Genomic DNA, 24,649 nt, shown 5'->3' on the forward strand with positions numbered 1-24,649 from the left:
CTGCAACATAAGAGAAAAACAAAACACTGAGTGAATAATAATGAGTTCTGTCTATCTTTAAACACATATATTTTGAATAAATAATAATGAACTCAAATCCAGTCTTTTAGCATGTCTTCTTTTTTTCCTACTTTCGTCTCTGGTGCTAATCTGTCTTTCTTTACTTTACGTTCTCCATCTGTTTCTGATAAGGCAAAGTCATTGAAGAAAAATAAAATCATTTGGCTGGCCTTAATGTGTTTTGATTTTCTCATTAGCAACCCAGTCATTCTTTCTCATATGGATGTGGGCATAATTAGTGTCTTTCATCTGCATAATTTTGGCTTCTGAATCATCAGAATATTGATTGCGTTTTCAAGCATGCCCATACCTACAAATAGGAAAGTCTTCTATAGAAGCCAAACTGCTGCAAATTCAGGAAGCACTTGTTCTGGAATCGGATCATGAGGGTAGCAACTTGAACGGGGAGGCCCAGATGTTTCTTTCTTCAGCCACCTCTTCCAGCTCTTCCAGGAGAATTCCAAAATGTTCCCAAGTCAGCCAAGAGACAGTCTCTCCAGCTTGTCTGAGGATATTCTCCCAGTTGGACAATCCCTTGAAAACCTTCCTAGGGAGGCATCCAGGGGGCATCCTTACCAGATGCCCCAACCACATCAACTGGCTACACTTAATCAGCGGCCTAACTCTGAGTCTCTCCCAGATAACCAAACTTCTCACCATATCAGTTACCCTGCAAAGAAAACTCATTTTGACCACCTGTATCTGTGATCTTGTTCTTTTGGTCACTACCCAAAATTTGTGATCATAGGTGAGGGTAATAACGTAGAACGACTGGAAAACACAAACCTTTGTTGTGCAGCTCAGCTCTCTCTTCAACACAATGGACTGGTAAAGACTATGCAATACTGTGAAAGCCGCACCGATTTGTCTGTTGAGCTCCATTCTTCCCTCATTCATGACCAAAACCCTGATATCAAAATAAAACTGGAAGTATTTTTACCTTTTTTTTTCTCATTATATCTTGATTCTGTTGCCGTTATTTTAATGTTGTGCTGAAATAGTTACCAAGAGAAAACTAAACAATAATAATAAAAAAAAAAAAGTTTGAGGAGAATTTAGAGCCAAGCTAACAATCTTTCTTTGTATTTTGATGGGTAATATATAATTTTTATTATAGTGTGGACAGAAGGAAAAAAAAAGTTTAGTTTAAAAATGTCTGTAGTAGAAGAGACATTTTTACAAAATGATTAGTCAATTTTCAGGTCATTTGTCACATCTAAGTGCATAAATTTAATGCAAATCTACAACAAGCTCTTGTACAATAAAAGTGAAACAAAACACAAAAAAACAAAAGAAAACAAAAGAAAACAACCCCCCCAAAACAAAAGCAACNAAAAAAATAAACCCCCCCCCCCCCAAAAAAAAAAAAAAAAAAAAAAAAAAATTAAACCCAAACAAATCAAAAAACAGCAGCTGTTGTGCATTCTTATGTTTTTTCTGAACACAGACAAACACGAAAGATGGTGTGGGACTACAATTAAGAATAAAACAAACAACAAAAAGATCATCCTGGACTCGTTCTACAAACGTTTTTAAGTATTTTCAACACAACATTATATTCAATATGTAAAACTGTGTTTGCATTTAGTGTAAAAAACAAAAATATACTATATGCTTTTGGGTTGTGATATACAGTATATGTTGTAGAACATGTCAAATCTGGTAAACTGTCATCACATTTATCCTGTTAACCCTCACCCCCAAAATTCAAAAAACGTCTGAAAAAAGCATACCCAAAATGAATCATATGCTGCTCTTGAACCACTTGCAGTGCATGCAAATGCGTGGTGTCTTTGTAAAGGTAACAATTAAATTTTTTTGGCAGTGCAGTCCAATTTTTTGTTCTGGAAACTAGGATTTCAGTAATAAAGTTATAATATGATTGGCGTGGAGGGCTCATATATATATACCTAATTGGTCAGAAGAGGTGTCAATCAAAAGAGGAGGGTCTAGACAACCATTTTGACGTCCTGGTGTTTAAATCATAGACATCATAAAGAGCAGACCCCCCCATTGGCTGCAGGGGCGCAGGGAATATGGGAATACATCTTGGAGCGGTCTTCCTTCTTATTTGGTTAAACCAAAAGAGCAGAAGATGCCTCAGCATCAGCTAATTTGTGTTAAAATTGATGAACTGTTGAAGTCATGGGTCGGGGAATAACTTTTCACAAGTAAGATGAACATATTATTATTTGTATTTTGTGAACACAATATTACTGTAATGTATTTATGTCCACCACCTAAATGTCAGCTAATGTTAGCTATAATGTTTGGTGTAACACATGTGTTCAGCTGGCAATAAAGCCTAACAAAGATTTGATGACAGGAATATTTTTCAAACAATTTCAGTAGCTTGGGTTCATTATCATTATCAACAGATATGCATCGAAATTGGAATTTTGTTTAAGTTCTAAGAAATTTAAAGATGAAAATAGGTAGAATATAGGAAATAGGAAGAAAATAAGATTGACCTCGTTTGTACAGTGTTTTTGTGAAGACACTCCCAAGAAGTGGGAAGTATCTTGGAGGAGGGAGGGATTCACTGCAAGAGATTCATCTGTGCTATGAGCATTTTCAACATGAGGATTTTAATGTACAACATTGCCAAAGTCAAGAAAAAAGGTCTGTAAAACTGTCCTGTTTCAGGGGTTTTACCTTATACAAAACTTTCATGTACATGTGTAAATATGGTTGTGTCACAACAGATACTGTGGCAATCTGCCTTCGGCTGCCTGCCTGACGTCACCGGTGCTCCTGATTTGCCAGTTTACTGATTACTCACAGCTGCAGCTCGTCGTCATTATCCTGTTCCAATCTTCTTAAGGCAGATGGAGGGAGCTGTTCCTCGCTGAAGCATCGATTTCCATTGGGTAATCCATCTCGGCCTGAAACCTGTGTTTCTAGAGTAATCTGTAACTTACCTTGTTTTCCTGTGCACCTCCTAGTGTTCCCGTTCCACACCTTCCTCCACTCTCCTGAGATTACTTACCTGGAACCACCTGTGGACGACGACTGAAACTAGCTGAACCTGGCAAGGGTCTACTTACCTGAATACCTTATCTGCATCCTCCGACCTGGACACAACCTTCACCACCCTGGACTGTCACCATGTAAATCTGGAGCAAAGCCTGTCTGCCTCCCACGAGTCACCTTCACCATTCGTGTAAATACTCACCTGAGAGACTCACCCTTTTCTCTGCACGTAAGTTAGCGTCGTATGCTAATACTCCAAGCCGCTCGCTAATAGACTTCAGGACTCGGACATTAATTATACTTCTCCTTCTTTCAGATTTCACCCCCTGCGCACAATAAACTTTCTAACTGATTATTTGTTGTCTGCGTTGTTCGTTACTTGGGGACTCGCCTCTGGCAAACTCGTAAAATCCTGTCAGATACGTGTGTTTGTGTGGATAGAGATACAGTATGTGTATGTATATTGTTTCTACATGTGCAAATAGATTGGTATTATAGACAACATATATATATATATATATATATATATATATATATATATATATAAATATGACAGTGATATAGATGTGTATATTTATAAGATAGAGATAATAATGTGTGTGTGTATATATACATATATAAATATACAATAGTGATATAGATAATGTGTAGTAAATATATATAATATTATATTAATCAAAATATATAAAAATGTATCAGTGGCTGTGTGTTTTGGAAAACTTGTCATACATTTGAATATTCTATTAGTGTTAACCCCACCAATAATATTTAAATACGCTGAACCATGTGTTCAGCTTTAATGGCTGTTTGCCTGAGATTTATAGGAGAAAAAAACATGAAAATGAGGTTAGTATTTAGCTAGCTATGATTGATTAAACACACTGGTACTTCATTGTGCTTGTCAAACAGATTACACTGAATTGAGCGGGTGACCGTTCCAAGATGGTGACCCTATGGCTCGTCAGCACCAATAGGCAATAGCGGTCTATGAGGCGTCTACTCTTTATGTCTGTGGTTTATATATGTTACTGTAGCAACCCTGCAGGATGGTTTTAAGTGAAACAAAAGTAAATTTGGAACGCAGGCGTAACTATTATTTTTATAAGGTTTATATAATTTATTTTTGTAGAGCTGATTTTTGGTTTATTTAACTTGGGCTGTGGGCGTGACACTGTTTCAATGGAGGTTGGGTGGGTAACAGAGGAGAAGCAGCAGAGAGGTGTGTAAGACTATTACTCTGCTTCCTGGACTGGACACTGGTTGTCAATAATTTGGATGACTAACAAAATTGACTAAATTCTTAGAAAAAAGAGCAGCTCTACCCAAAATGGGATGGATGCCATCTCTCCACATCAGGCCAGGGTTTACCTAAAATGCACTCCAATTATCTACGTAGCCCACTTTGTTTTCAGGACACCACCTGGACAGCCAGTGGGTGAACAATGACATATGACTAAACATGTCATCACTGGTCAGACTAGGAAAGAAACTACAAAGTCGTTGTTTTTGCAAAGTTACACACTGAAGTATTCCGATTGGAATAACCGGGTATCATGAAGAACAGTCTTACCGTATTCATACTTAGCCTTAGTCAGCAGTTTCAGGTAGGATTTGATGTTGTCCACTTTGGCCCCAGAACCATTTGGCTATGGTCACTGGAGTCCCTAGTGCCACATTTTTGACTATGGAGCTGCCAATAACCAGGGTCTGCATCTCAGCGGCTATGTCACTGAGTGAGGAAAATTGGTTTGAAATGTGAATGGGTCAGTGGTGAACTGGTTGCTTAGCCTTAGCACTATGCTTACTTCAAACTGTCACCCAGCCGGCTTGGGGTTCAACAAACCTGATTTGAATCAATGGGTGATTAACAGGCTTCTGCAGAACATGAAGATGTAAATTAACCATTGAGTCAGGTGTGTTGGAGCAGGGAAAGAAGTAAACCATGCTGGATGGTGGCCCTCGAGGACCAGGATTACCCACCCGTGCTCTGGAGAATAGAGGAGATGTTGCTCTTCTATTTTAAGTCTTGGGAGATAGTGGTTCCCAGGAACTTTAAGGAGTCTAATGGTGACACAGGACAGCTGGATATGGTGAGGGGGTGCAGTGATGGGAAGGTGTCTCCTGTCATCCACTGTCATCTCCACAGTCTTGAGCATCTTCAGCTCCAGGTTGTTGTAGCTGCACCAAAGCAACAGCCGCTCAAACAATGTCTGGTATGCACATTCATCATTGTCTTGAATAAGACTGATGACTGTGTGACATAATCCAGAGTTTGTCGTTTGAGCGGCACCGAAAACCAGAGACTGAGGCGGAGTAAAAAAGGTAAGTGATTTTATTTACAGGTGAATGTATGTACAGTGGGAGACAACCAGGAGGATCTGAAACGGCAAGGAGGAGCAAGGTGAGTCTCAGGTACAGGATTAGTTTGATAGTGCAGTAGGAGATTTCAAGAGTAATAGTTCTTGTCTTATAGGTCCGAGGAGATGGCGAGGCACGGAGATGAAGCAGGGCAAACCAGAAGCAGTCCAGGAAGGGAGGAGTCCAGAGGTCCAGAAGCAGGTAAGTTCACCAGGTAAGTTCAGCAGGTATGTTCCAGGAAGGCAAACAATTGAAAGGAGTAGGGCAACACAACCCATAAGGTGCGATGCTCCAGCAAAGATCTGGAACCCGCCAGAGGTTTAAATACAGGTGCTGCTCGTCAGGTGAAATCTGCTTCAGCTGGGGAGGAAGAATTAGTAGCACCGCCAGCAGGGCGGGGACAAAACTCCAGATCCTCACACTGTGGTGTTATCTGCAAACTTCAGAAGCTTAACAGCTGGGTGTGAGGAGGTCCAGTCATTAGTGTACAAGGAGAAGAGCAGTGGAGAAAGGACAGAACCCTGGGGCGCACTGATGCTGATGGTCTGTGTGTCTGAAGTGACCTTTCCCATTTTCACCTGCTGTCTCCTGACTGTCAGGAAGCTGACAGATGGCAGGGGACTTGTTGAATGAGAAGGTTTGGAAGAGAATATGTCCGGGACGATGGTGTTGAACACCGAACTGAAGTCCACAAACAGGATCCTGATGTAAATTCCTGGGAAGTCGAGGTGTTGGAGGATGTAATACAGTCCTATATTACTTGCATCATCTACTGACCTGCTTGCTTGGCAGGAAATTGCAGGAGATCTATCAGGGGTCCTATGATGTCCTTAAGGTGGGCCAACACCAGATGTCAGATCAACAGGCCTCTAGTCATTTAGAGCTGTGATGGAGGGTTTTTGAGGACAAGTATGATGATGGAGCATTTGAAACAGAAAAGATCTTTATACTTCTCCAGGGATTTATTGAATATCTGGGTCAAGACTGGTCAGAATGGCTTATGAGGCATGCTGAGGAAACAGTTTCTAAAATGTGTACAGAAATAAACAAAACCAACAACAATCAAAAAAAATAACCAAAAACAACAACAACAAAAAAAAAACTAAAAAAATACCTCATCCTGATCAATTTATTCCAAGCACAAGTTTACAACACTTGTATATTACATCTCATTAATTCTTCTCAGCTTTGTAATATTATTGAACTGTACCACCTGGAAGGTACAACCACGTTTCTGAAAGTTTAAGGAGATCATCATACTAACTACATCATTTAGAAACAGGATAAACTCTTGATCATGCTGAAATCGATTCCTAACATCTGCCTGCCCTCTAGTATCTGGAAGGAAGTCTACAAAATGAATTGGGAAACTCTTTAAACTTTTAATTGCAAGATGCAGTGCAGGCTAAGTGAAAGTGTGCCAAGAAATAAAATACATTGTCTCACTTAAAAAGCCTTCTACTTGCACAATATTTTGCTGTGATTATATTTTTATTTATCTCATGTACCTACTGGTGAGGGGAAGTATTTCATTTATTTGTTTTCCAATTAGACATATCCCAAATGACCTTTAAAATCCTGTTCAAAGTTGTTACAAAATTTTATTCTGAGCAGATTATTTCACGACCTGGTTATTGCTCAGTAAATAAAACAAAACAAACAAACAAACAAACAAAAAAACAATCAGATATCTTTTTGCTTCATGCTCTGACAGCCAGGAGTTAATGTGTTTGATCAGCGGAGCCTGGTTCAACATGATCTCATGAAAATTTAATAACATGCCACTTCTGTCGCAGGTTTTGGCTTAATTTAATAGTATGCACACCCAAAAGAATAAAATGCTATTACTGTAGTCTTTCATGCTGTCAGACTGCAGGGTTTTATCACCTCACAAACGTGTTGCATAATGGACTTGGGCCATATTTGGCCAAACCAGACCAACCCCCAAACCAAAGATGTCCATTGATGTCAACATTTGTTTGAAAACTAAAAGAAGAAAATATGTCTTTTTCAAAACATAAACCATTTTTGCTTTAGCTTTTTTGTTTAATAACAAAGTTCATAGCGATCATTTTAACAGAACAGTCAATCCTCAACAAAAACCAAGGTTCTGAGAAAACCAAACACTTGCAGCTGTTCTCAGTTCTCATTAGATCTCAATAGGTTGGCACAAAGCCATTTTTAAACATTAAATTAAGAACAAGCCACATCAACATAAATTTAATTTTCCTCTGTTACATGGTGGCTTGACCTTTGACCTTGAACTTTGACTGGATCAGCACCAAAAAGTAATTAAAATTGTAATTGTTCCTTGTACCATGTTTGATGTTTCCTGAAAATTTCATGAAAATCCATTCATAACTTTTTGAGTAATCTTGCACACAGACAGACAGACCCTACTAAAAACATAACCTCCTTAGCGGAGATAACTATTTTCTGTGCAGATTGCAGCATCAGCTCCCCCTCTGCAACTGGAATTTCCACCCTCCTCTTCCTCCAGTGAAGTTTCAGTTTCTCTACCAGAGGCTTATGAGGGTGAGTGAGATAATTGTGAGGGTTTCATTTTGCAATGTTAATTTATTTTCAATCACTTTTATTCCGTTATCTTGTTAGTTAGTTCGGGTTCTTTCTGTCTTTGTCTCTTGTGTCTGTGTTTGTTTCCTCATATGTTTAACTGCCACGCCCATCTCCACCTGTCAGCAATTATTATCATTTACCTGTTTCCACTTACCTCATTGTCCTCTGTTTTTTAAAACCCGGTCATTTCTTCCACCACTCCGTCGGATCATTGTTTATTGTTCATTAGTTCTTGTCCTGTGCTTCCGCTTGTGTTCCTGGTTGTAGTTTGTGTTTTTGTTTCGCTGCCCCGCCAGCTCTTTGTTTTTGTTTAAATAAATTAAGTTTCCTTTAGTTCCATCATGAGCCTGCATACTGGGTTTGCCTCCTTCCACCTTGATCATGACAGAATGATCCGACCAACCATGAACCCAGCAGACTCAGACCTAGGGGAGTACCTCTCTCTGAGGCAGAAGGACCACGTCATTACTCTCATCTCCTGCTACCAGTTCACAGTTTTCCCCCGAGGAACTCATAAATATCTCCAATCAAATCAATAGACTGCTCTCCTCAACTGCTACCAGCACAGACCCTAAACACAACCTGGTCACCGGCCTCCTTATCGAAAGTATCCTCTTGTCCCGTCCTGGTCTCCTCAGTCTGGCTCATTACTCCAGCATCTTCGCTACAGTTACGCAGTTAAAAGAACATTTATTTAACTCATCCACATATTGTCAGCCATCTTCACCCCAAGTTCACCGTTCCTTCTGTCACCCGAGTCAGCCAGATCTCACAACCCTGCCTTCTGAACTGCCTGCGGCGCTTTCAGCCTCACCAGAGCAGCCTGCAGAGCCTTCAGCTGTGTCTCCAGAGCAGCCTTCAGCGCCTCCAGCTGTGTCTCCAGAGCAGCATGCAGAGCTTTCAACCCCGCCTGCAGAAACTACAGCCTTCCCTGAGCCATTTACAGCCACTCCTGCGCCCTCTGCCGAGCCCTCTGAGCTCCCTGCGCCCTCTGCCGAGCCCTCTGAGCTCCCTGTGCCCTCTGCCAAGCCCTCTGAGCTCCCTGTGCCCTCTGCCGAGCCCTCTGAGCTCCCTGCACCCTCTGCCAAGCCCTGGGACCTCTTTGTGCCCTCTGCCGAGCCCTGGGACCTCTCTGCACCCTCTGCCGAGCCCTGGGACCTCTCTGCACCCTTTATAAGACTCCCTGCAAAGTCTGCCAAGTCAGTCCGTGTTTCGGTGGGGGTCGGCGGTTGTGCCCCACCGCCAGTCTGTGTCTCGGTGGGGGTCGGAGGCAGTGCCCCACCGCCTGTCCGTGTCTCAGTGGGGGTTGGAGGCAGCGCCCCACCGCCTGTCCGTGTTTTGATGGGGGTCGGCGGTTGCGCCCCACTGCCAGTCTGCGTCTTTGAGAAGATTGTGGACGACGACGCCTCAGCTTCCCCTTCTGGTTTACGCCAAGGGTCCCGGCCGACGCCTCGCCTCAGCCTGTTCCACCGAGGGTCTGGACTGAGAAAATATCTCCGCTGCGCCGCGCCGAGGGTCGACGTCTCACTCCCCTGCGCCACGCCGAGGGTCGACGTCTCGCTCCGCTGTGCCATGCCGAGGGTCGGGATGGACTCCTCGGTCCGCTCCATCTCGCCAAGGGTCGGGATGGACGCCTCGGTCCGCTCCGTCTCACCGAGGGTCGACGCCTCGCTCTGCCCAGCCATGTCGAGGGGTCCACGTCGCATCCAGTTTGCCTGGTCCTCGCCTGCCTGGCTTTGGCCTGCTTGGTCTACGTCTGCCTGGCTCTCACCTGCTTGGTCCACGTCTGCCTGGCTCTCGCCTGCTTGGTCCACGTCTGCCTTGCTCTCGCCTGCTTGGTCCACGTCTGCCTGGCTCTAGCCTGCTTCGCCGAGGACGGCACCCGGGCCGTCCCCCAGAAATCTTGCTCCGCCGAGGACGGCGCCCGGGCCGCCCGCCTGAACTCTTGCGGTAATTTTGTTTTTTCCTTTTCCCCCCGTGTCATGGTTTTGATGTTTTTGTTTGGTTTTCTAGTTCTTGTTCTGCTTTGTTTCTTTAATTGTGTTCATGTCTTGTCACTTTCACCTCCCCCAGTAACTTGCCACACCTCATTCTTCCCTACCATGCTGTTCTGTTACTTTCCAGTCTTTCATGCCACACCCACATTACCATAACAACTCAATCACTGCCATCATTCTCACCTGTTTGCAATCACTCACCTGTGTCCATTTTCCTCCTGATCCTCAGTCTTTTAATACCGGTCTTTGTTCTTCAATCTCCACTGGGTCATTTTGTTCCGCTTTGCCTGTTCATTCTCGTTATTCCTCATCATACCTTTGCTTCTTGTTTTTGGATCTTGTTAATGTTTTGCTGCCACGCCAGCCTTTTGTTTGTTATTTTAAAGTAATAAATTTATTTTCGTTCTTTCACGCCATGAGTCTGCGTACTGGGTTCGTCTCCGTGTTCCCCCTCTATGACACCCTGAGTGTCTGAGTTTCCCTGGGTTTTTTTTTCTTTTTGGGCCTAGTCGGTTTTTGTTTATTGTTCTGTTTTGTTTTGCCCACCTTCCTGCGTTTTGTTTTTACCCCCATCACCCTCCCGTGCTAGGTTCTCCTTTGGTTTTTGGGACATCAGGGGACGTCCCTTGAGAGGGGGTTACTGTCGGGATTTGGGTTTTTGGCTGTCTTAATTCATGTCTCAAAACTGGAAAACCTTCTCCAATGTTCCTGGTGCATCCTTCAGCCTCTACTCTAAATTTCATCCTCAGTCAAATAGTCAGATGAATCGACTGAATCAAGAATTGGAGGTCGCCTTAAGATGTCGCTTCTACGAATCCCACCGCCTGAAATTCTCACCTACCATGGACAGAATACACATGCAATACCTTGACCTCCACAAGAATAACTCCCTTTGAAACCTCCCTGACATACCAACTGCCCTTGTTCCCGCTCCAGGTACCTGAAATGGCTGTACCCTCTGTCCAACACCACCTGCGTCAATGTTGGCATATCTGGAGCCAGACAGAGGGAAAAGCCTGGCCCACAATACACAGAAGGTTGCTTGTTATTCAGAAACATTTCTCTCATGACCACATGCTGGTATAGCTTCTTAGTCATGCAGAATATGGTAAATCCAATAAATAAATTAATTAATTAAATTAAAAAACAGAACAAGTTGACTTATATTCTGTAGTTGAAGATGAAAAAGTTTTTTTCTAAAACTTAGAATGGAGCATTAAGCCTGAAACCCAGTGTTTTTTCACACCTTCATGCATTTAAGTACTTGAAGATACATTTCAAGGAGTCGTTTAAGATTATAAACTCAGCTGTAATCTTCATACATAAACAACATACTGCAGCAACAGCATGATGCTTACATGTTAAAATGGACCAAAATCTCTGAGGAATGTTTGCAAGATTTTGTTGAATCTATGCCATGAAGAATCAAGGGAGTTTTGAAGGCAAAGCGAGTCCAACCTGGCATAAGCAAGATGTACCTAATAAAGTGGCTGGTGAATGTAGTTTAAATGCTATGTGCTTTCACCAATACCTTTCATTTAAACAAATGTATTCCATCAGTTTAAATAGTTTTATTTTGACATCTCTAAAAACCCCATTGTCACAATCCAGCAATGAACATAAAGATTCTTCAAGCCATCTAAACATCAACAAATCAGTGGCAGATTACAATTTGAAAAGTGAGCTGAAATAAATAGAAAGTAGCAGATACCTTCCCAGCAGCACAGAGTCCAGTGTTGGCTGAATACAAGTCACATTTAAAATGAAACCAGACTATTTTATTGTGTGCTTCCAGGAGAAAAGTAACCATTGAAAGGCTCTTCTTAAAAAGAGCAGCCTAATACTGTCCAGTCACACATTTCAGGAGAAAGACAGTAGATGAGGTTTGATGGGTAAAAAACATTGTCGTCAAAAGGGATGAGAAAATGGCACTTGGGGAGACAAAAAAGCTATGTATGATATTGATTGGCCATTATTCTCTACCTCCTTTTCAAACTTTGTGGCATAAAATGTCACAGAGATGATTAGCTGAAAGAGATAAATGGAGGCAAATCACATCAGTTAGATTTAAAACCTTCCATAATGTTTGCCCGAGAAACACAGACACAAATAAATATATACAAAAAAAGAAAGATAAACTAAAAAGTTGAATAGTTCACTGAATAAAAACTGCAGACAAAACAGCATACTTTATGAGCTGTTGCATCACAGCAAAAGGGTTCTGGATTTAAAGCTCAGCTGGGGTCTTTCTGTGTGGCATTTGCATGCTCTCCCCATGGATGTGGTGTTTTTTTCCTATAGTCCAAAATCATGTATGTTGGGTTAATTCAGATGGGTCTGAGATAGATTAGAAATATCCACAACAAGTACAACAAATTTGATACAAAAATTGTCACAATTTTTTTGAACATGTTGAAAACTCTGTGACTCATGTTAGGAAGTTGAGAACTTCACTAAAGTTGCAAGACATTTTAGACCAGCTTGGGAGTCTCCCTCATGAATGTCATTCGCCAACTAGTCACAGCCCAATGAGGTACCACCTTTAGAATCTAGGGGTATGTAAACAGTCATGATAGTTACTTACCCTCCTGGTAAGTAGAAGAAACAACAAATAAACATCTGGGTTTTTAGGATATGGAGAGTAGTAACTGCCTATAGTCTGGCTCTGTAAGCACCACCTATGGTTAATATGAACACACAATCCTCCTCTCTTGCTATTACTCAAATCCATGTTTTGATCCCTGCAAAGGATAATGTGTCCCACTAACTGCATAGCAGCATCCAGGATCACTGGCTGAAGCCAGGTTTTTTTTCATGAGCATCACACAACAATCACAATTAGAATAAAGTTATTTATTAATTTTGTTTACATTGACATTGGCCAGAAAAAGCCCCTGGAGTAGAGGTTTATTTAGCTGCTTCTTTAGCCTAGTTAGCAGTCCAGCTCAACACTTTTCTTGTTTCATTACTTTTAGTCCAAGCACCTGAAGGACACATCTCAGTAGGCAAAACACATGATAATAGTTCTAAGAATGATTAGCCATCTTGGATGGGGTTGGCTCAAAAGGTTAATCAATTGTATATGTTTATCCAATCATTCATCCAATACTTTCTGAGTTTCATTAAAATCTATCCACTGACTCATGAGATACTTTGCTAACAAACAGACAGACACACAATGAGTTATTGCCCATCACTCATGTTGGTGAGTCATAATAAAGTTGATACATTTTTGGTTATAAAAAATGTGACAGAGGACTCTTATATGTCATTGTTTTGACACAGACTGCTTATAGGACAAACTGTTAAAAAATTGGGGTGAAACTTAAAACAATACCAACTTTTCTTTGTACTACTACATTGATGTGACTAAGTCACAGTTTTTTTTCCATGGACTTTAGATCTGCTTCAAACTCAGGTAAAGTCACTTCCTGCAAGTTTATGATGACAACTTATCCTGCAGCTCAGAGGTCTAACTGTTTTCTCACCAGACTATTTTTTTTATTTTGAGCTTCAAAGTTTGCTGCTGTTTTGTCAAATGTCTTTTCTCTCAGACTCAGAGGACAGCATTGACAGAATCAAAGAAAGTCTGCATCCTAATAATTGTATTCCCAAATAATTCTGATTTTGTTAGGCAAATTTTACAAACCACATTAATTTAATTAATTCATACCTTCCAGTTTGGTTATTAAAATCCCAAGTGTGCCCAGTTGTCTGTATTCAAAACACATTTTAATTATTCCCTTCTGAGATCTGTATTTTTTTGCTGTAACATCTCCACTAACATTAGCATAACGCTGAAGCTACATCATGCTATAATTTTTCTTTGTTTCTTTCTTGGTAATCAAATCTAGCTTTGTTAATTGTGCAGCTACATTTCAATACTTTAAAATCAAGTTCACTAATTAAGGATAGTTTATTCTTATTTTGTATAGGCTAAAACCTCTCAATTGTGTCCTGATACTGCTTTGATGGACAATAATTAATGTCCACATATAAGTGCATCTAAGAACTGGTTAATCCTTTTTTGTTTTGTTTTAAGTGATGCTGTAGGGAGTTTGTGACTAACTTAATTGGAAGTGCCAACAATTAGCCATGGTGGCTAACACATTTGAACCTGAGACAGAACCCTGCTTGTATATTTGTTTTAAGGATTCCAACTTCAATGACAAACAGCATTACTACAACTACTTAATTAGCTAATTGTCCCAAGTAGCAATAAAAAGTTTCTGTATCAATAAAAGATTGGATCAAATAAAAGGTTTTAAAGATAGGGTGCTGATAGTGTAAGATGGGTCAGGGGTCAGATGTGTTCTTTATTGCATATTGATATGGGAATATATGAAAGCTTTGCATTCAGCAAAGAAAAATAAAGACACTGTATATCATAATTATGAGATATCAGATCTCAGGATTATGAGAAAAGATCTCATAATTATGAGAAAAAATCTTGAAAAGTAACAGTTACTGAAAAGAAAAGGTATGGGAATGCAGTCCTTTTCATCCCAGACTGATACTCTGTCTTTCTGTGACTCTATCTTCTGTCCACTTGCCACATCTTCCTGTTTTCTTCCCACTGTTTCTGATGGTGTTGTTATATTAATGCTCAAGGCTATTTTAATAGCCTCATTGTAAATTGTTCCAAAAGTGTTATTGCTTTTATAGTTCTTTATACTGACTTTTGACATCAAGTTTATGTTTACTTCATACTTCATGAATACCGTTTATTACACATATTTGGGGGATTTAGAAAGTGGTCTTAAGAATTTTGTTTAGTTAAGGAATGGGAACTTGTTTTTGATTTATATTAAAATTTTTCTGTTGGCTTTATCAGACAAAAAGATTGACAAAATCTGATTTAATATGTTGTAATAGTTTGAGAATTTCCCATATAGATAAAAATTTGATGCATAATTATTGTCTTTTGGTATTGTTTAATAGGTTTAGCTTTTTAAAGTTTATTGTAGTTTCAAGCTTGCAAGGAGAATTGAGGTTTAAATGAAGAGGTCAAAACAACCACTAGTGACTGTTCTACTGTTTAATCTCCCGGTTCTCCCTCTCCTTCGAATTCTTGTAAAATTAAAGTAGAAATGTAGCCGGCACATTTTCAGGACCATAGATGTGTGAACAGAGAGAGCGACAGCCAAAGAGAAGTATTTTATTTCACTAATAACAGACTTTACCACTGATAAACACAGAAATATCATCTAATATCTGTGGAAAAAGACCACTTTCATGTCCATGAGTGCTGCAGTTCTTTACGAACCACACACTTATTTTCAAACCTTATTAAACATTCAAATGTGGAATTCATCAGAAAGATTACATGTCACATTAAATACGTGTATCAATCGCACTAAACTGCAAAAGATGAATGAAGATTAATATAAATCATCACTAAACACTTAGTGCTTTGTCTAAAGAAAATAAAAACTCATTGGAAGTTTATGTCATCTGTGTCATGTGTTTAATGCTGTGCAGTGATTCTAAGGCAGTGGCCTAAATAATACCTTTCCATTTACTTCATAATTATGAGAAAAGATCTCATAATTACGAGATTGGGATCTTGTAATTACGAGAAAAGGTCTCATAATTACGAGATCTTTTCTCATAATTATGATATCATGTTCCGTAGGAATATGATATCACAGGAATATGATACAAGTAGATTTACTTATTTTGTGAGAGGAAATGAATACAAGTCAACAACTCTCTGTAATAACAATACATCCCGCTAACAAAAACATGATTCTAAGTTTTTACTGCTCCTTCTGTCAAGTGTACTTTCTTGTTACCACTTGATCCTCTGCTGTCTTCTAGCCCCTTTCATAAATTGACTTTGTATCAGTAAATGAAGCAGCAACTCTCAGAGACAAATAATATTTCAACACTATGACACACTCTGAGTCTTTCCCTCTTTCTGCACCACATGCTTCTTATCCACCTTTGTCCCCTTCACTTTGTAATTTAGTGAGCTGCATGAACGTATGTGGGATTGCATTGGTGGAACTCAGAGGGATAGACATAAATCATGATTCTGTGTATACCTCGGTTTTAGGGTCACAGTTCTATACGAGTTCAGTGGATGGAAAAGAAACAAATGCCAAATATAAGTTTGTTTCCACTTATTTTGAACAAACAATTTACCCTCTCAGAAGCAAAGACAAATACACTACCCCTGTTAGTGTAGAGACTCTAAGGTAGAAGGTCATATACAGAAGGTAGGATCTATCAACAGGTAACTTTACAACAAAATAAAACACACACACATATATATATATTGCTCTGTCTTATTGATCCAATTTGAACTGAAAACAGTATTCTACATGCCATGTGTCAAACAGAAAGTTTGATATCTCTAAAACTGAAATGTATCTCTTTTGTTAAAAAAAGGTTTTCTTTCCCTCAATTCCATGTAAACATGATGAAAAATAAAAGGCAGTACAGAACTGACTAACATCTTCCAGTGTGGAAATACAAAATGCATAAATGTTAAACACACACCTATTTTCGTAGCCAGTTAAATGCTAGTCCTAGACAGTTGGCAGCTCTGGCAGAGTCAGACTCTCACTCTGAAGAGGTCTCTGCTAGCAATGCAAACCAGATTCTAACACCGTTTGTATAGGGACTGAATGGCCCATAGTAATGGACCCTAATTCCAAACCCACAGAACACCCCCCCACCGGGGGACATGGTTGAATGCCTTTTCCAACTCCTATGCCCCCTCAAGGACCCTAGCGAGGGTAAAGAGTTGGTCCAGTGTTCCATAGCCAGGATGGAACCTGAATTGTTCCTCCTGAATCCAAGGTTTGACCATCATCCTGATTCTGCTCTTCAGCACCCCTGAATGGTGATTACCAGGGAGTGTGATTACCTTGTAATTTGAACCATTAGTCTATCAACCCAGTGGCACTCCCCCAATGTCCAAGCACTGTTGCATAGGTGTGTCAACCAAGACAGCCCAGCAACATCCAACAACATCATGGTTGAGGACAACAGCACCTCACCTCCACTATACACAGTGTTAGTAAAGTGCTGCTTCCCTGCCAGTCACCTGACAGTTTGCCAGAATCTTCTTGGAACCAGTCAAGAGTCTCTATCCAAAGCCTCACCAAACTTCTGTCACCCTTAAGCCTTTACCCCAGCAACATCCAGGCCTGCAGCTTGCTTAACCTGCTGGTACATCACCGGTGCCACTTACCCCTCCATCTGATCCAATTGACAGCTCCACATATGGCCGCAGACCAGACGACACAACTACAAAGTCTATCATTAACCTGTGGCCTAGGGTGTCTGATGCTATGTGTTCTAATGGACACCCTTATGTTCAAACATGGTGTTTATTATGGACAAACTCTGACTAGCACAGAAGTCCAATAACAGAACACAGCTTGGGTTCAGATCAGAGAGGTAGTTCCTCCCAATTATACCTCTCCAGGTTACATGGTTGCTACCCTTAGTGGGCACTGAATTCCCCTAACAGAATGATGGCGTATCCAGCTGGAGCACCCTCCAGCCAGCACAACTGCTACGGACTCCAAGAGGTGTGGGTACTCTGAACTGCCATTTGGTGCATGGGCACAAACAACAGTTGGAGCCCATCCCCCCACACAAAGGTGCAAGGAAGCTTCCCTCTCATCTGCAAAGGAAAACTCCGAAACACAGGCAGCAAGCTGAGGGGACCTATGCTGTGCAGTGAGGTGATCTTGACCTTATCTTGTCAGTACTTAACAACCTCACGCACAAGCTCAGGCTTCTGCCCATCACAGAGGTGACATTTTTTGTCTCAAGAGCCAGCTTTGGTAAGCTAGGATGCCTAGAATGCCAAGACCCCCCACCTTTGGCTGCCGCCTATAGCACATTGCACTCAATCCCTATGCCACTACTGCAGGTGGTAGATGCACAGGAAGGCTAACCCATGTAGTTAATTTGGGATGAGCCCGGCCAGGCCCCATGGGTAGAGGCCCAGTTACCAAGACATGTAAACCATGTCCAATCAAGAGACATCGAGGTCCTGTTTTTTCTTTAGTTAATACAAGTGTTGTGAGTTGCTCTTTGTCTGGCCTGTCACCTAGGACCAATTTGCCATAGGAAAGGCTACTGGGGCAATAGCTCTGATAGCATGGCTCCTAGGATTATTCAGGCACACAAACTGCTCCAACACAATAAAGTAACCTCTCATGTTTTTTGTATTTGTTCCTAATTGTGGTTGTTTTTTTCCCTCCATATTGCATGTGTGTGAGTGACTTAATAAACATTGTTTTAGTCTATGTATGTGTAAATTTCTGTGACTATTCTGTGTATGTTTATTGACTTTTAAGTAAACATTATTTTAGCTTTGAAGCACTACATTTCAGGGTTAAATAACCATTTCTTCTATCATCACCATTACATAGTACTGCCATCTGGTGACCATCAAGACAAAAATGAGTTTATGCATTTCAAATTAAACAATTTCTTCCTATTTCATTACAACAAGCAGTGCTATTCCTCAGTCTTCGAAGACCTCCTCGCAGTTATCTAAGGCTGCAGGTAATCTGGTGTATTATCAGTTTGTAGTCGAGCTTAGACAGAATTCATATTACACAAACAGGCCTCAGTTACAGATGATGCACTAAGAATGGATTGAACAACTGAACTTTTTAATTTATATATAAGCATTATATTACATTTACAAATATTCACTATAGGGAGTTGTAACGTTTTAAAATATCTGTAAAGTGTGGTAAATTAGTGATATTGTGTGTCAAAGACTTTCAAAACATGGTGCCCAGAAAACTGAACATAGTCTTAACCTTGAATCTTGTAAATGACATACTGTAATCCAGGATTGTTGTAAGAGTAGGACCGGAAACCAGACACGGAGACAAGAATAAAGGTAAGTGGTTTTATTTACAGTGAGTCTTGGGTACAAGTTTGGCTTTGTGTATAGAATGAGGTATGGTTAAGAGTGCTTTTCTTACAGGTAATGACGAGGAGAGAGGCGTGGAGACAACAATGTCCAAAGGGGTCGTTCCAGGAAGAGGAGGATCCACAATCCGACGAGAGGCAAGTCCAGCAGGTAAGTGCAAATGTAGTTTCAGGCAGGCAGGTATTTACAGAACTCAGAGCAGTAATTCCTGAGGCAAAGAGGGGAGAAAAATAAGGCAAAAAGGTTATCGTAGCTGCAAGCTCTCAAAAACATAGGTCTAAGGCTGAGATCCTGACCCATAAGGTGCGATGCTCCAGCGAAGATCTGGCAACAGCCGCAGGCTTAAATACTGGTACTGCTCATCAAGGTGATCGGCTACAGCTGAGGAGGAAGAGTACTTGGTCCCACCAGCAGGGCGGAGACAGAAACTCTGGATCCTCACAGTAAGACCTAGAAGGCGCTTAGGGAGTTCCCGTCTACTCCGAATATATTTAAAAATGTGGAAAATGTTTTCTGCTGCTCTTGCACCTCTTGTCCACATGTAAACAAAGTTTATGGTGATAAAAACTGACTATTTTTAGAAAAGCTTCACAAAGTGGAGATTTTTACAAATTTAGTTTTCTGCATCCATGTGGGGTCTCTAAATACAGAGCTTTCAAAAATTTATGTTTACTTGAGTTCTCTTTCCCCATTCAGCTTTGGATTTGGGTGCCTGCTCTATTTTTCAAGTGTAGGGTGTGTGTGATCGATGAGTTCAAACTAATAATAAAATAAATAAATAAAAACCCATACCAAACATTCAAGGAAGGAAAAAAACAGTGATTTATTAAGTATGTGCACAACATGAATCCATATCAAAATAATCCTAAAATTGATTTTAAAGTCTAGATTATGGGAGTGATTCTATATTCTTTAATAGTATTTTGTTTTTCACCTCATGTAAAGCTGTTTCTCTCATACCTTATAAAATACGCAAAAGACAAGAAGAAGAAGACGACGAAGAAGAGGATGAAGAAGAAAAAAAAAATCATTGTAAAGATTTTCTTCCTGATACGCCTTCTTTTCAGAGCGCTTCTTTTAAAAAAAATAAATAAAAAGGGGGAGCTTTTATTTTGAAAGCCACTTCCGGCGGTGTACGCGTGCTGCCCTCTGAAACTTGACGTCGGTCGCTTGTAGTAACGCCGGAGACTCAGAAGAAGTGTCGGACCGGGGGGCTCCAATAAACCTGCCCCGACGGGAGTTCGCAGAGTTGTGGCTTGGGCTCCAGGTGTTAGACGGAGCCCGAGCAGCCGTCCCGGAACGTTCAGCCTCTAACCCCACCCCCCCTCCCTCCCTCCCCTCCACACTGATTTTTTTTTTTTACCGAGTTGGCTGGTAAAAAACGGGTTGTCCGCTCTGAAACGGAACCGGACGGACGGACGGACAGATGGATGTGTCCCATCCAGGGCTCTGGAATAACACCGTCAACAACCAGTTCGGAGGATAATTTGACCGTTTTGGGGGTCCTTTTATTTTTATTTTATTTTTTTTGTGTGTGTGGAGTTGCTTGTTTTTTCTTCTTTTTTTTTCCTCATCTATTGGGAATTGTCTTCGGTCTTCTGATTCCGGATCACCTGCTATGTGCGTGCTGTGGATAATACCTGGTGGAAGGTGTTCAGCAGCGGGATCCAGCCTTGTTGGACCGGACTTTAGCGCGTGCTAGGTACCGCTCCGTGTCTCCGCCGCGTCCTCCTCCTCCACTATCTCTGTGCGTGATGCGCGTGGAATGAAGAAGACACAGGATGGATATAATCTGGGAGATTCTCATCATTCTTCACGCCAATTTTATTGTCTGTATATCAGGTGAGTCATGTGGGCGTCGGTTGCGCATTTTTTAAATTTATTTTTAAATTTTCTTTTTTTTCCCCCTTTTCGGGCAGGTGACTAAATCCCGAACGGAGTGATGGTTCTGTTGGGGTGGGGGGTTCTGTGTGACCGAGTCCAGATGGAATTTTGGGATCAGGTGGAGAGAAGCTGCAGGCTTTTTTTTTTTTTTTTTAGTTTGCGCTGCTTCCAGAACTGCAGTCCTCTGGTGCGCGGCTGGGCTCTGAAACCTGAGCTTTCGGGTTATTTGGAAAGTTCTGGTTCTGAGGTTGGACAGAACCTCCGAGAAGCCCCTCCGCTCCAGGACCAGTCCGGGTTCTGTGCGCCCCTCTGAGCGCGTGGCTCTCTGCGGTGGATGTGGCGCTTGACTGTCGGTCAGCCCGTTATTGGGTCTGTGCGCGCGCGTGGGTAGATCCACCCGAACCAAAACTCTACAGTGGTTCGGCGGACAGACTTGGACCCGTTTGGTTGTTGATCTGTTGGGGTCTAAGCGCCTCAGAGTGTTGTTGAACCCACCTTGGAGGTCGGTATTTTCAGTTTCCCCCTGTAGTCTCTCCTCACACAGCACGAGTTGGACCTCCTCCCCGTCGGGAAGAAATCGACACGAGCAGTTATTCCGTGCTCAGTGTGTCCAAATGACGTAAATCTGGGAGCTCACCATCAGAACTCGTGCGTAATCGCCTGGATTGGCGCATCGCAGGCGCCGAGCCCTCATCCTTCCCGCGTCCCTCTTCCTGCAGCTCTCCAGTTAGGGGCTCAGACCAATCTCTGACGGAGAACAGGTTTTATTTTTAAAATCCTGAAATGAACTGGCAAAAATTTACTAGAAACAGCTTGTTCAGGAGTTTGCGCTCAGTCCGAACTCTTCAGCTTCCATTTCATGAATCTGACCGTGTTTACTCGTATTCCAGAGATTGTAATGGGTTCTAAAGCAGTAGTACAGGTCTGCGACCACATACCAGTATATGTGATAGAATCATGAAGTGGATCTTAGCTGCTTCTGCTGGTATGCATTCTCTTGTGGACCTGCATGTTGAAAGATTCAATTTGATCCTGTTAGAAAGTTTGAAAATAAAAGTGTACAGCTCCAGCACTTGTATCCCCTGAACACCTGCCTGTTAGACTCAGAGAAAAAACACACAAACACCTTCTAACATAAACCTGCTTTCTTTTTTTTTTTTTTTTTTTTTTTACTTTACAGCTGATATTACTGACAGAGAACAACAGACTCAACTCACTGAAGCTTGTCTTCTGCCCTCTAAAATTCACATTCATTAGAGCCTGTGTGGTTGTTTCTGCTCGGAGCATGCGTTGGGGATCAGTCTCAGCTACTACCGCATCAAAATGTAGCTCGGTATCTGTAAACTGACAGTTTCCCCCGGGTTCATTTGTTCCCACCTTGGCAGCCACCACATTTATGATTAATTCTCCTGGAGTACAGTTTTGACCTAAGGTTAGGCAGGCTTGGACTAATTTTTAATAATTATTGTTGATAATCACCGTGGTTAGACCTGGGCATTTGGGGATGTAGCCTCAGATGATTTTCGTCAAAAGGAGAGCTCCCGTGCTGGTGTCGAAGTCTGTAGCACTGTAGATTTACGGAAACTAAATTGAAAAGGGGCTGAGATGCCCGAGACAACTCTGCGACTATGTTGAGAAATAAATAAAAAAAATAAATGAACATGTTTAAAATTCACGCTAGGAAATTGAGACCTTTTGGAGACCTTTGCAGTCCAGTGAGATACTACACAAGTAAATACAGCTTACCTTGGCTCAGAGTTTTCCAACAGGCTGCCAACATTTTCAAATCCGACATGTCCCATGACAGATAGAGGCTGAAAGCTCAAAGGGATGAAACAGAGCAACTTTTCTCTAATCCATTCTTCCTGTTGTTTGCTTATGTCTCTTTACTTCAAAAGTACTGAAACAGAAACCCTCATGAACAGCAGATATTTTTTTTAGTCACCTTTTACACTTCTCTGTGCTGTATTTAACTTTATACTTCACAGACAGAAAATAGTAGTGCTGTATGTCTGTGGTCAGTGTCTGATATGATATGTGTCCTGATGCACTGCTATCTGTCCAGTTCATTAAAAGACAGCATAAATTGATATTGTAAGGTACAGTTCAGGCTTTAATCACAATACAATCTGATTCTGCATGAGTTGGATCCAATACACTGAGTTTTAATGTAATACAGCAAAGCAAAGGACTGTTTTCATCACTTATTAAGATTAATTTTTTACCATCTTTTAAAAAAAGTAACCCCTCACAAATAGGTCTTCTTTTAATATTACAATACACTGTCATAAAAACTGACTCACAATAAACAAACTGCGCTCAAAAATGAAGCCTGGTGCAAAATGAATAAAAGTGCCAACAGCAGATGTGTTTATTACTCTGTCAGTAACTCAGCAATGAGCAGCAAAAGTGTATTTTCTGCATTATACATAATGAAACGCAAGTTAATCTTTGTGCCTGAAATATTAGCAGAGTCGCATGATCAGGGTGAAAAACTTTTTCAGTGTTTGTTGTTGCTGTTTAACCTGCAGGTTTCCTCCTAAATAGTAGGTCTCAGCAGGAAAACAGCCAGAGGAATGGTTGTTCACTAGAAGAAGCGAAGAGAAGGGGTCTTTTGGTCATACATAAATGTAACTACACTTTTTAATTTGTTTTTAATTATTATTTTTTACTGTAGGAGTATTGTAGAAATCTGCTTGCAGAGTTTTTGTTTAATTTTTAAACAGATCTGATTATTATTGTTACAAGCATGCAATAAAAACGATGCATCTCGATTTATTATTATTATTATTTATTTATTTATTTATTATTTATTTATTTATTTATTTATTTATTTATTTATTATTATTATTTCACGGCTGCGCTACTGACCTAGTTGCATTGTGCACTTGCTCCTCTGTGAACTGGTACATATTGGTTAATTTGCACAGCCCTAGGACATGCAGAATTTGTTTGTACCGTTTCTTTAAAGAAAGAAAAAACTCACACAGGTCACTGAAAGAACTTGAAACTTACAATACAGAATAAAAAGACAAAAACCATGTAATGAAAATCAATCATTACTTTTACATTTTGGTTCAACAGAATTCTTTTAAAAACAAACTAATGAAATTGACCTTGACAAAAAAGATGGTACCGTTAACTTAATATTTTGTTGCCCAACCTTTTGAGGCAATCACTATAATCCAGTGTTTTTTGTAACTTCTGCACCTGTCCACAGGTATTTTGGTTCACTCCACATGAACAAACAGTTCCATTTGTCTCAGGTTTGTAGTTTATTTACAGAATAGTCCAAAGTTTGGTTCTGACCCATTCTTGGTAGTTTCAGCTGTGTGTTTTTGGGTCATTATCCTGTTGAAGGACCCGTGACCTGCAACTGAGACCAACCTTTCTGACTCCAAGCAGCACATTTAGCTCCAGAATGTCTTGATAGTTTTGAGATTTCAGTGGACCCTGAACAAATTCAAGACCTCCTGTGTCACATGCAGCAAAGCAGCTCCAGAACAGAACCAGGCCACCTCTATGCTCCTCTGTAGGTACAAGGTTTTTTTTCTCTGTGTTTCATCTTTGGGTCTAAGAATCTCCAGTTTTGTCTCATCTCTCTAATGGACATTCTCCCAGAAGATTTGTGGCTTGTTGATTTGCATTTTGACAAATTCAGGTCTCACTTTTTTCTGATTTGGTGTTCTCCTCGGCAAACAGTGACTGATGGTTCGATCTGACACTGATGATCTGACCTTTGACCTTGGAGTTTGCCTCTAATCTTTTTGGAAGTTGTTCTGGGCTCTTTGGTTACCATCATATTATCCGTATCTTCAATTTATCATCAGTTGTCCTCTTGCAGCCACATCCAAGGAGGTTGTCTTCAGTCCTGTGGATCTTAAACTTC

The 24,649-nt window shown here is 40.9% G+C and overlaps 1 protein-coding gene across 1 annotated transcript in view; it reads left to right on the forward strand.

Annotated features, from left to right (window-relative positions):
- The first annotated feature begins 20,036 nt into the window (after nucleotides 1-20,036).
- Nucleotides 20,037-24,649, forward strand: part of ca10a (carbonic anhydrase Xa) — a 408,567-nt gene continuing 403,954 nt past the window's right edge. Inside the window, exon 1 of the mRNA XM_037981003.1 lies at nucleotides 20,037-20,718. Coding sequence (XP_037836931.1) covers nucleotides 20,658-20,718 — 61 coding nt within the window. The 5' untranslated portion in view covers nucleotides 20,037-20,657. The remainder of the gene's footprint in view (nucleotides 20,719-24,649) is intronic.

The sequence above is a fragment of the Kryptolebias marmoratus genome, linkage group LG17, assembly GCF_001649575.2.
Source record: "Kryptolebias marmoratus isolate JLee-2015 linkage group LG17, ASM164957v2, whole genome shotgun sequence".
NCBI classification, from domain to species: domain Eukaryota; kingdom Metazoa; phylum Chordata; class Actinopteri; order Cyprinodontiformes; family Rivulidae; genus Kryptolebias; species Kryptolebias marmoratus.